The 12,691-nt window shown below is 55.1% G+C and overlaps 1 protein-coding gene across 1 annotated transcript; it reads right to left on the bottom strand.

Moving 5' to 3' along the window:
- Positions 1-2,284: 2,284 nt before the first annotated feature.
- LOC104652377 (mucin-3A-like) lies at positions 2,285-12,604 on the bottom strand. The gene is made up of 14 exons (XM_074390362.1): positions 12,267-12,604; positions 11,604-12,011; positions 11,196-11,450; positions 8,995-10,736; positions 8,702-8,887; positions 6,813-6,928; positions 6,633-6,697; positions 5,455-5,603; positions 4,961-5,026; positions 4,443-4,605; positions 3,748-3,921; positions 3,558-3,652; positions 3,370-3,422; positions 2,285-3,208 (listed from the first exon to the last, which is right to left on the bottom strand). The coding sequence occupies exons 1-14, from the start codon at positions 12,602-12,604 to the stop codon at positions 3,167-3,169; spliced, it is 3,852 nt and encodes a 1,283-aa protein (XP_074246463.1). The 3' UTR covers positions 2,285-3,166.
- Between the last annotated feature and the right edge of the window lie 87 nt (positions 12,605-12,691).

Genomic DNA, 12,691 nt, shown 5'->3' with positions numbered 1-12,691 from the left:
ATTCATCTCTCAGACACAGCCATGACCAGGCTGAGCGAGGACCCCCGGGCCTCAGGCTGAGCGAGGACCCCCGGGCCTCTGTCTCCTGCCACAGCCCCTCAGCCATTTTTGTTAGGTGGTGTTTTATTCTCATCACCTAGGCTGGAGTACAGTGACACGATCTCGCCTCATGGCAACCTTTGCCTACCACGTTCCAGTGACTCTCCTGCCTCAGCCTCCCGAGTAGCTGGGGTTACAGAAGCATGTACCACCATGCCCAGCTAATTTTTGTATTTTTAGTAGAGATGGTGTTTCACCATGTTGGTCAGGCTGGTCTCAAACACCTGATCTCAGGTGATCCACCCACCTTGGCCTCTCAAAGTGCTGGGATTACAAGCGTGAGCCACCACGCTCGACCCTCTCAGCCATTTCTAACTGGAAGGGACTTCCAAGGCGCACCTGAGGCACCTTAAGTCAAGGGAGGATGCTGTCAGACGCCCCTCTGGACTCCTCTCTGGACCAGGGCTGGCAGCCTGTGCAGTGCCTCTGTGAGGTTTGGAAAGGCTCAGCCCTCCAGCAGATAAAGCCCCCAGGATGAAGGTGGGCAGAGACCACTCTGTGATAAAAGCCCCCTTGTCCTCCCAGGGGAAGCCTGGAGAGCAGAAGCTGTGGATTTCACTCACCCCTTGGCCAGGGGCTGTGTGTAGACCACCCCTTGCACAACCACAGGCACCCACAAGTCTCCACAGTGAGCCCTTCAACACCCCCAAAGGCAAGATGAGGTCACAGCATGGGTCTCCAGCCCCTTGGCAGGCCCCTCCCATGCAAAGGTGGGGAAGCCACCCCCCACATGGGGGCATGCACTAGGACCACCCAGAAACTCTGGACCTGGAGCATCAGCCCAGGAGCACTCACCCTCTGTCGGACGATGTGCAGAGCCTGAGAGCCAGCGGCACAATCCAGATCACCAGCAACTCCCCCCTGCCTGCTGGTCTTCCCTCATCAGGAGGGACCAAGAAATGAGAGCCTCCCGGGAAGAGATCAGCTATAAAAAGGACCCCAGAGGCCTTTGCCTTCAAAAAGGGGAGTGCCTGTGCCTGTCTCAGGGTAGGGGTGAGGTGATGTTAGATGAATGGCGGGTGGTGACCACGGTGAGTTAACCAAAAGGGCAGCCTGTCCACCCTCCTCCCTTATAAGTCCTGGGGCAGTGACCGCCCTGAGCCAGGGTCCGTCTCTCAGCGGAAGTCAAAGTCACTGCGAGTAGAGCCACGCAGGAGGGAGGGGTGCAGGCTAGAGGTGAGAGCACACAGTGGGTGCCAGGAGGTGGGGGCAAGAAGCCCCAGGGAGCAGATCAGCATGGAGGGAGAAGTTCAAAACCACAGAAGGGGCAGCTGGCAACAGCCCAGACCAAGTGAAGGACCCTCTACTCCCACCCTGAGAAGCCCTTCTCTCTTCCAGCCATCCCGCCCCATCCCCCGCCTCAACATGGTCCTTTCCAAATGTCCCGCTTCCGGCCCTTCTCCTTTATGGCCTTGGACTCCACCCTGCCCAGAGACAGAGGTGATGAAAGGCCATGATGGGCCGCTGCCCAGGGCAAAGATCACAGGGGCCTCTCCCAGGCCCAAACCCAAACAGCCAAGGGGACAGGGTAGTCCTGATCACCCTCAGCTCCTCAGGCTCCTGACTGCCCGAGACAGCAGGAACAGAAGGGCCCCATGCCAGCATGGACAGGCTCTGCTGTGTGCATTGACTATCAGGGTTTGGGGTCTTCTGGGATGTGGCTCGAGAGATCGTTGGGGAGGCCCAGCTTTACCCGTCCTTGCAAAAGCTAGCTGAACCAGCTGGCCCTAGCCCCAGGGCCACCCCCCTCCCTGACCCAGCACCAGGGGTCTCGCGGGGGGTGGGGGGAGCACAGATGACAAAACCCAGGGGGCCCCAAGCCACTCCCCAACAAAATGGGTTCCCCCCAACCTGTGTTTTCATGAGGAATGTCATGGCCCCCAAGGGGACCCACAGACCCCCTCCTTCCTCCCTGGGAGACTCGGGTGCTCCCAGCATCCTCCTGCAGCGCCATCTCTGGAAATCCCTGTTCTCCAATCAAGTGGAGACAACTTCCAGGTGAAAGGAAGAGAGACCGAGAGCAGCTTCTTTTCCAATCAACTCTGTATTGTGTTCACATGGAGACCTGGAGATGTGCCGACCTCCTGTCCCCAAAGCAGATCTTCCTGGCCAAGGAGATTGAAGATTTCAGGGCTCAGAGTTACCGCAGGAGTTGAGGTGACACCGGGGAGAAAAGGGGGAGGAGGGAAAGGGAGGGGATGGGAAAAGGCAGTATCCAGGGAGGAGGGGAGAGAGGTCTGGGCGGGAGGGGCGGGAGGTCTAGGGGAATGAGGAGGAGGGGGATGAGGGGGCTGCCTTTCCTTGGGGACTGGGGAACTTATGCCCTGCCCCCACCCACGGGGCCCCAGGGTGAGAGAGAGAGATGGAGAATGGAGAATAGGGTGGTGGGGTGATGGGCGGAACAGCAGCTGGGGTATCCTAAGACACAGAGGCTATCTAGACATTGCCAGGGACTGGGGTGTGGGAGAGGAGGGAGGATTTAGGGCTGGGGACAGGGGGACAGGACAGATGAAGGAACAGGCTCAGAAGGGGACAATATAACAAGGACGCAGCAGGGAGTCCGATCTGGAGAGGGCAGGAGAGGGGATGGGCTGCAGGCTGCCTCCACGTTCAAGGTAAGAAACAGGCAGTAGGGAATTGAAAGGGAAAATAGGAACCAGGTGAAGGACAAGAGGATTGGAGGATCCTAGAGAGGCAATGGAAACATGAGGGCAGAGACGGGAGGGCAGAGTAAGGCTGAGAATTGACCAAGTCCAAGCACATGTGGTTTTCACAACCCGGTGAGGACTATGTACAGGAATGTTGTACCCATTTTTCAGGTGAGGAAACAGGCTCGTTACTGACTTGCCCAAGTTTCCACAGTGGAAGAGCCTAGAGGTGAACTGGGTTTCCAGGTGTATTTCAGCCAAGTTGGAAAGAGATGTGATTTGTGGGAACAGTCTCATTGTGCCCAAGAACAGCAGGAGCCTGGGCTGCACGCATCCTGGGGCCACCTCTTGAAATGGACGCAGTGCGGACCCTGTGTCCCGGGCAGGGTGGAGTGGGTGGTGAGGGGCCGCTGCAGGGCTCACACTGAGGACGAGGTCATCTCTGGTCTCTTGATGTGCACCTGTCGCAGAGTGACAGTGCGGGACTGGAACAGGGAGCCACTTGTGTGGGAGGTCACTGCTGCTGCCAGCCCAGCCCCCTCCCTGCGCTGGTGGGGCTTGGGGAGGGAATCTGGAATGGCGGCGGGGAGAGTTCCTCGGGCCCACCACCTTAGCCCCTCACCTTCATGGTGGTGTCCACGTTCTCCAAGTCCACATAGAAATTTTTATCCTTGTCTAGAGAGAGAGAGAAGGGGAGAGGAAGGAAGAGAGAAGGGGAAGGAGGAGATTGGAGGAAGGCAGGGAGGGCATCTGTCCCCCAGTGGTGCCCAGGAAAGCCCCTGGCCGCTTCCCCCGGGAGGCAGGACTCACCTGTTCTGTCGTCTTCCTCGAAGCCCAAGTTTGAAAAAGTGCCCACGACTTCCTCATCCCAGATCTCGAACCATTTCCTGTCCTGGTCCCAGGACCTAGGTGGGGCCGGCGAGGGGTCAGGCAGGGCCGGCCTGCCTGGGCCCCTCGGCCACCCTCGCCCCCCGGGTCCACCCCCACCCGGCGCGCTCACCGGCCTCGGCCCTGGCCGCCGCCTCCTCGGGAGCGCACCGCCCGGGCGCCCAGCGCCAGCAGCAGCAGCAGCAGCAGAGCGGCGCCCGCCGCCAGGCCCCCGACCAGCGCCCTCCAGTGGACGGCCACCTCGCAGCGTGGGCCAGAGAACCAGTGCGTGTCCGTGGAGAAGCAGCTGCGGAAGGGCGCAAGGTGAGACCCTCTTCACCTCCCGGCTCGGGATCTACCTGTGCCCCTGGGCCCCGCGGGGGCGGGAGAGGGGCGGGGCTCCACCTTAGGCCGGCAGGGTGGGTTCCTGCCTAGGGCAAGGGGTGTGGGTTGCACCCTAGGCAACGGAGCCGGGCTCTACCCTTAGAACCAGGGAGTGGGGCTCTATCCTGGAACCAGGGCGTGGGATCCACCCTAGAAGGAGGAGGCGGGGCTCCACGCTGGAACAAGGAAGCAGGGTTCTACCCTAGGGAGAGGGGTGGGACTCCATCCTAGGCAAGGAGGCGGGGCCCCACTTTCGGGCTACGGAGCAGAGCTCTGAGACAGGGCTCCACCTTAGGGTAAGAGGGATGGGCTTGGAGCAGGACTCTGGGGATCAGGCTCCACCCTAGGGCCTGGGGGCGGAGCCGGAGCGGGGCATGGGGCGGGGTTTCATCCTGGAATGAGTGGGTGGGGCTCAGGCGAAGCTGATGGTGGGCGGGGCCTCACCGACAAGCGGGACCGCTCCTCTCCAGAATGCACTGGCCCTGGTGACAGTCGATGGCGTCGTCCACGCCCGACGTACATTTGGTGACGCAGCGGAGCCGGGTCGCCTCCACCAAGGGAAAGTAGAACTCCTCATAGCCCTCGGGAGCCGCGCGGCGGCAGATGGCTAGGGAGTTGGGGAGGGGGTTGCAGAGAGTCAAGGACCTCATCCATTCTATCCAGGGTCCTGATTATGGTGCCTCTGAAAATGGGCGACCAGGACTCCATTTCCTGGTGGGGTGCCGTGGGGTAGACCCTGGGATTAGGTGACGGGAGGCCAGCCCCAGCACCCTCACCCTCTCCTCGTGACCCCTGCTGTCCTCAGGTGGAAGCCAGTAAGCAGCGCAGGAAGGGCTGCCCTGGGTCACATCACTTGCCTCCGTCGAAGGCCTCTCCCTGCCCCCCAGCTTCAACGGGCAAATGTCCCTGGTGCCAGGGGTCATGGCCACGGAAGACCACTCAGCCCTTCACCCCACCCTCACCTTTCGGAGTCAGCTCTGTCCTGCTGTCGTTGTTCACCTTGATGGAGTCAGGCTTAAAGCACAGGGCTGCGGGATCACAGGCACAGATGGAATGGGAGGGGCAGGTCAAGGGGTTAAGATCAAGGGGTTAGGGCCAGAAATCAGGACAGGCACAGGGAGGGCAGCAAGGGCTCTCTCCCTCTGGAGAGTGTGGAGTGGACACAAGGGAAGACTCCTGTTCCCTCCCTCATCTCCCCTGAATAATCAGAGGTCTTCAACCATCCGGGAAACGCCGAGCATCATGTGCAGGGGGGGTCTCTTCCCCAGCACCCAGGTCCTGGGGAGACCCTCCCTAGCCCCACCCTTGATGCTGTAGTGTGTGGACTCGTGCCCCTTCTTCCAACCTGCCAGAGGTGCCACAGGGCTGGTCTCTGAGCCCAGAGGCCCCCTGGCTGAGCTGGAGTGGGCTGGGGTAGCAGCTCTGGCCCTGGCCCCTCCCTCCAGCCCGGGCTCACTCTGGGAGTCCTGGCAGCTGTCCACATCCTGGCTGGCGTTCTGCAGCCCCTCCTTCAACGCAGTCTTCACCTTCTCGTACTCATTCTCCAGTTGCGGGCTGAAGGGCATCTCCAGCAGAACCAGGTAGTCCACCACGATGCTGCCATTCCTGAGGGGTCCGCAGCCTTAGAAAGTGCCACAGCCAGGGCACATGGATTTTGGAAGGGCACCTCGAGAACCAACCCGAAGTGCACCAGGAAGGGGAAAGGGGGCAGAGGTCATGAGTAAGGATGCCACATGCAACATTTTCAGAAGGGGCTGCCAGCATTCCTGACTTGGTCAGCCCAGGAAGGCAGGACAAGGAATGATTGACATGATAGACTTCCTCTCTCTCTCTCCCTCTCCCTCTCTCTCTCTCTCTCTCCCCCCTCCCCCTTTCTCTCTCTCTCTCTCTCTCTCTCTCTCTGTGTTTTTTAGAGACAAAGTCTTGCTCTGTCATCCAAGCTGGAGTGCAGTGTTATAATTATAGCTGACTGCAGCCTCTAACTCCTGGGCTCAAGTGATCCTCCCACCTCAGCCTCCCAAGTATCTGAAATTACAGATATGCACTACCAAGCCTGGCTAATCATTTTGTTATCATTATTACTATTGTTATTATTGTAGAGGTGGGTTCTCACCATGTTGTCTAGGCTGCTCTTGAACTGCTCTCAGGCGATCCACTGACCTAGCCCTCCCAAAGCGCTAGGATTGCAAGTGTGAGCCCTGACATCCAGCCTGACGTTCTCTTTGTGTTGTATCACGCCATCGTCCACCAGGTGCCCCTGGATGCACTCTCTCTTCCTCTCTGTCTTCTTCTTTCTTTCTTTCTCTCTCTAATGCTGACCCACCCAGTAGAGCAGGGGGCAAAGCAGAGGAAGACGAAGTCACCAATCCAAACACCACCTTCCCACATGTCCCTGTAACTTCTCTCCTTCCAGCGTGCTAAAGAAGAGAGGCACCACCCCTCCTCCAGAGAAATAGCCCCAGAAAACGATCTCAAAAAAATACCCCAAGGAGTGATTCTTTGTGTACCCCCTCCAACTCCCTACACCCCTCTCTTTATAAAATCTGATGATTACAAAAGCAAGGAATGGGTTCTTTCTGTGCACACATTTCCCCCACCCAATGCCGCCTCCACATCCCCAGATGGGTCTCCTACCTCAGGGACAGGATCTCCACACCCTTGAAGGTGAAGCCCTGCACATCTGCGTAAATCTTCTGCATCTGGAACGCCAAAGACCCCAGGGCTCACGTCTTGAACCTGAAGGCCTGAGGGCACCCACATGCCCAACCTCACACCCAGGGGAGAACCTTAAATTCCCCTCCCCCTACCCCTTACCTGATTCCAGAAGGTGTTGTTGAAATCCCTGTAGGCCTGGGAAGTGTTGTCGTTGAGGTCGGAGGAGAACTCCTGGTCGACAGACACTTCCATGGTCACCTCGGTCTCCACTGAGTCTGCACACAGCATGCATGTCCGTAGTCACTACTCTGTCTGGTTTTGTCTGATGCCACCACCACCACCACCACCTCCCCCCAACCCACAGGCTCCTCCTGCTGCTCCTCTCCAAGATCCCTGAGGACTCATGCACAGAGGCAGAAACAGAGGTAGGAATTCAAGGATGCATTGTGCCTCGGGAGGCTGAGGCAAGAGAATCACTTGAACCCAGGAGGCAGAAATTGCAGTGAGCTAAGATTGCACCACTGCACTCAGACCTCGGTGACAGAGCAAGACTCTGTCAAAAAAAGGAAAGAGAGAGAGAGAGAGAGAGAGAGAGAAAGAGAGAGAGAGAGATTGTGTGGAGATGAGAGGAAGCAGGCAGGAACACAGCGATGTTCCTGTGGTCCCTCCCAGCTATCCCCGTGGTGGGTGGGTGTCTGTGTCCTTATCCCCAGAACTGTGAGTATGCTATACTACATGACAAGGGAACCCAAGGTGCAGATGGAATTCGATTGCTAATCAGCCTAACTCTTTTTTATTGTTGAGATAGGGTCTCATTCTGTCATTCAGGCCGGAGCACAACAGTGTGATTGAATCATCGCTCACTGCAGCCTTGACCTCCAAGCCTCAACTGATCCTCCCACCTCAGCCTCCTGAGTAGCTAGAACCATAGAGACATGCCACCATGCCCAGGTAATTTTTAAAATTTTTTTTGTAGAGATGGGGTCTCACTGTGTTGCGCAGCCTGGTCTTGAACTCCTGGCCTTAAGCAGTCCTCCCCCCATGGACTTCCAAAGTGCAGAGATTACAAGACAATCAGCTGGGTTTTTTTTGTTTGTTTGTTTGTTTATTTGTTTGTTTGTTTGTTTGTTTTTTGAGACAGTCTTGCTCTCACTCTGTCATCCAGCCTGGAGTGCAGTGGTGAAATCTCAGCTGACTGCAACCTCCACCTTCTCGGAGGTTCTGGGTTCAAGCGATTTTCCTGCCTCAGCCTCCTGAGTAGCTAGGATTACAGGTACCTACTACCATACCTGACTAATGTTTGTGTTTATAATAGAGATAGAGTTTCACCATGTTGGCCGGGCTGGTCTCAAACTCCTGACCTCAGGTGATTCGCCCGCCTCTGTCTCCCAAAGTGCTGGGATTACAGGCGTGAGCCACACACCTGGCCTAATCAGCTGATCTTGTAAAAATTAACATGGACAATTCAGGAGGATCCAAAGTCCTTACAGAGTCCTTAACAGTGGAAGAAGCAATAGTGGAGCCCAGAGTCCATCAGAGTGAGATGACACTATGGGAGAAAGCCTCAGAGGGATGCAGCCTTGCTGGCTTGGAAGATGGAGCCGGGGACCCCGGCACACGCAACATGGGAGGATCCAGAGGCTGCAAAGGGCAAGGAAATGGATGCTTCCCTGGAGCCTCTGGAAGAGAACACAGCCCCGGTGATGCCTGGATTTCAGCCCAGTAACACCCGCATCGGACTTCTGATCTACAGAATTGTAACATGGTAATGTCGTGTTGTTTCAGCAGCCAGGTTTGTGTGTGTTGGTACAGCCACAGTTGGAAACGGATATATATCCAAGCAGCCCAAGTCAAGAATTGGGCTTAGGAAGGAATGTGGTTCCTAGCCATCTCTTAAGGGTGAGGAGAGAGGAGCACAACACAGGGCAGCAGAGGGCATGGGAGAGATGGCAGAAAGGGAAGGATTGGGCAAAACGGCATGGGTGCCTCCAGGTCATACTCATGGATAAGGCTGGGGAAGTGTAGAAGGCATAGCTCTGGCGACTCACCTACATCCACCTGTTCCACAGCAAACTCACAACGGGAGCCATAGAAGGTGCTGGGACACTGGCACTTGAGGCCATCCCAACGACCCCCATTCTGGCATGTGCTCTGGAGCTGACAGCGGTCCCCAGAGAACCCTGGACGGCAAACACACTGGCCCTGTTCCCAGGTTCCACCATTGTCACAGGTGCCTGGGAAACACGGGAAGAAAGGGAAGGTCAGGATACAGCCTGACCTCAGTGGCACAGGAATTTTGCAGGGGAGGGAGGAGGGAGAAGAGGGAGGTAGAAGGTCCAACCTGCAGTGGTGGTCAACCTTGACTGTGTGGTCATCTGGGAAGTGACGGGAGTTGTCCTGCGTGACGTAAGGGTGGTAGGAGTCTGGGTGGTGGCCACTGGTGTCTCTGAAGTCCTGGTGGTGTGTGGGGAGGAGCGAGTTGACTTGCTTGAAGTCCTCAGGACAGTCGGAAGGCTAGTGCTTGGTTTCGTGGTGAGTGGGATGGTAGAGACTCCAGGAAGAGGTGGGGGGATCACGGAGCTGGTGCTCAGCCAGGTCTCACTGGTGGGCATTTGAGTACTTGTGAAAACTGTGTTCGTGGCTATAGTCCCAGTGCCAGTGGAACTGGAAGCATTGGTTGTGATGCTGGGCAAACTTTCTGGAGTCACGGAAGAAGTGTCCATATGTGTAGGAAGGGCAGTTCGCAGACTGATGGAGCTGGGACTGGTGACCATTTCGGTAGTAAAGGGAAAGACGGCTAATGGGGTGGTGGTGGAAGTAGCTTGAGTGCTGGGATCTATTTCAACACACGGATCAGTGGGAGAGGCGGGGACTATTGTAATTGTTATAGTTTCTGGACAGGTTGTGGTGGAGGGAAGAGAAATGTAAGAAAAGGGGGTTATTTCGGTGAGAGTTGTGGTCGGAGAGGAGCTGGTTGGAGAAGTGCTGGTAGTTGCAGCGGAAGAGAGAGTAGGAAAGGCTGTGACAGAAGAGGAACTGACATTTTCTGTGCTGAAAATGTGTGGTGAAGAAGGGGCAGAATGAGTGGTAGTGGAGAACGCTGGAGTTATGCTGGCGGAAGACGGAGAAAATGACATTATGGTAGTAGGTGTTGAGGACCAGATGATGGTACTAAAAGGAGTCAAGATTGCATTTGTAGATGTACTTCCCCTAGTGAAAGATTCTGTAGTAGACTCACTTGGAGACATGTGTGAAGTTTGCACTGAGAGGGTTGAAAGAGTTGTTTTAAGAGTGGATGAATGTGTGCTAGTAACAGGCACCTCTGATGTTGACATGATCGTGCTCAAGGTTGTTGATGGGGTAAGAGTACGAAGAGTGGACCTGGAGAAATCCGTGCTTCCAAAGGTGAGAGTAGTAGGTACAGGAGATGTTTGTGTCCCGGTGGCAGAGGTCAGTACAGGAGGGGTATGTGTTGGGGTTTCAGGTGTAACCAGAATGCTTGTACTAGGGGAACTGATTGGGGTGTTTTCAGTAATTCTGAGGGTCGTTCTCACAGTGGAAATGGTGGGAGAGGGTGTGCTCACAAGGGATGAGGTTTCTGTATTTGAGATGGAGGGAGAAGATGAAATTATGTGTGTTGGGGATGGTGAGGTACTGACATTGGTGGGTGTAGTTGGAAGGTGTGTAGCTGTAGTCAAGGAAGTGCTGGTGCCCAAAGATGAGGATGTAACAGTTATTAATATTGTGGTCGGGATGTCTGTACTCAAAGAAGATGGAGTTACAGCTGTGGAGGTCACCCCAGTCTCCAAGGAAGTAGGAGTTGAGGTGATGGCAGTTGTGGATGTGCTGGCTGTGGAGTACATAGTCGAATAAATGAAGCTGGAAGTACTGTGTGAGGTGGGCTCGATGATGGGGATTGAAGAAGTGAAGCTGGGAGTACTATGTGAGGGGGTCTCAGTGGTGGATATTGAAGAGGTGAAGCTGGGAGTAGTCTGTGAGGTGGTTTTGGTGGTGACTATTGAAGAGGTGAAGCTGGGAGTACTGTATGAGGTGGTCTCAGTGGTCGGGATTGAGGAAGTGAAGCTGGCAGTACTCTGTGATGTGGTCTCAGTGGTGGGTATTGAAGAGGTGAAACTGGGACTACTGTGTAAGGTAGTCTTGGTGATGGGGATTGAATAGGTGAAGCTGGGAGTAGTGTGTACGGTGGTCTCAGTGTTTGTGATTGAAGATGTGAAGCTGGGAGTACTGTGTGAGGTTGTCTCAGTGATGGGGATTGAAGAGGTGAGGCTGGGAGTAGTTTGTAAGGTGATCTCAGTGGTGGGGATGGAAGGGGTGAAGCTGGGAGTACTGTGTGAGGTGGTCTCAGTGGTCGGGATTGAAGAGGTGAAGCTGGGAGTAGTGCGTGAGGTGGTCTCGGTGGTGGAAATGGGAGAGGTGAAGCTGAAAGTGCTGTGTGAAGTTGTCTCAGTGGTGGGGATTAAAGAAGTGAAGCTGGGAGTACTGAGTGAGGTGATCTTGGTGGTGGGAATTGAAGAGGTCAACCTGGGCGTACTGAGTGAGGTGGTCTCAGTGGTGAGGATTGAAGAGGTGAAGCTGGGAGTACTGTGGGAGGTTATCTCAGTGGTGGGGATTGAAGAGGTGAAGCTAAAAGTACTGTGTGAGGTCATCTTATTGGTGGCGATTGAAGATGTGAAGCTGGAAGTACCATGTGAGGTGGTGTTGGTGGTGAGGATTGAAGAGGTAAAGCTGGGAGTACTGTGTGAGGTGGTCTTGCTGGTGATTGTTGAAGAGGTAAAGCTGGGAGTAGGGTGTGAGGTGGTCTCAGTGGTGGCATTTAAAGAGGTGAAGCTGGAAGTACTGTCTGACGTGGTCTCAGAAGTGAAGGTTGAAGAGGTGTAGATGTGAGTACTGTGTAACGTCATATTGGTAGTGGGAATTAAAGAGGTGTACCTAGTAGTACTGTTTGAGGTGGTCTCGGTGGTGGTTGTTGAAGAGGTAAAGCTGGGAGTAGTGTATGAGGTGGTCTTGGATATGGTGATTGAAGAGGTGAAGCTGGGAGAACTGTGTGAGGTGGGCTCAGTGGTGAAGATTGAAGAGGTATAGATGGGGGTACTGTGTGAGGTGGTCTTGGTGGTGGGGATTGAAGAGGTGTAGCTTGTAGTACTGTTTGAGATGGTCTCCGTGGTGATTGTTGAAGGGATAAAGCTGGGAGTAGTGTGTGAGGTGCTCTTGGATATGGTGATTGAAGAGGTGAAGCTGGGAGTACTGTGTGAGGTGGACTTGGTGGTGAAGATTGAAGAGGTATAGATGGGGGTACTGCGTGAGGTGGTCTTGGTGGTGGGGATTGAAGAGGTGTAGCTGGTAGTACTGTTTGAGGTGAGCTCGGTGGTGGTTGTTGAAGAGGTAAAGCTGAGAGTAGTGTGTGAGGTGGGCTCAGTGTTGGGAATGGAAGAGGTAAAGCTGAAAGTACTGTGTGAAGTGGTTTCGATGGTGGGGGTTGAAGGAGTGAAGCTGGGAGTACTGTGTGAGGTGGTCTTGGTTGTGAAGATTGAAGACGTGAAGCTGGAACTACTGTGGGAGGTGGTCTTGGTGATTGGTATTGAAGAAGTGAACCTGGGACTAGTGTGTGAGGTGGTCTCTGTGGTTGGGATTGAAGAGGTAAAGCTGGGAGTACTGCGTGAGGTGGTCTCAGTGGTGGGGATTAAAGAAGTGAAGATTGGAGTACTGTGTGAGGTGGTCTCGCTGGTAGGGACTGAAGAGGTGAAACTGAGAGTACTGTATGCGGTGGTCTCAGTGGTGGGGATTGAAGATGTGATAGTGGAAGTACTGTGTGAGATGGTGTCAGTGGTAGGGATGAACGAGGTGAAGCTGGGAGTAGTGTATGAGGTGGTCTCGATGGTGGGGATTGAAGAGGTAAACCTGGGAGTAGTGCGTGAGGTGGTCTCTGTCATGGGGATTGAAAAGGTGAAGTTTGGAGTTCTGTGTGAGGTGCTCGCGGTGGTGGACATTGAAGAGGTGAAGCTGGGAGTAATGTGAAA

Source organism: Saimiri boliviensis, chromosome 20 (genome assembly GCF_048565385.1).
Source record: "Saimiri boliviensis isolate mSaiBol1 chromosome 20, mSaiBol1.pri, whole genome shotgun sequence".
Classification (NCBI taxonomy): domain Eukaryota; kingdom Metazoa; phylum Chordata; class Mammalia; order Primates; family Cebidae; genus Saimiri; species Saimiri boliviensis.
The sequence above is the reverse complement of the archived record's forward strand: the minus strand, read 5'-3'. Positions and strand labels throughout refer to the sequence as shown.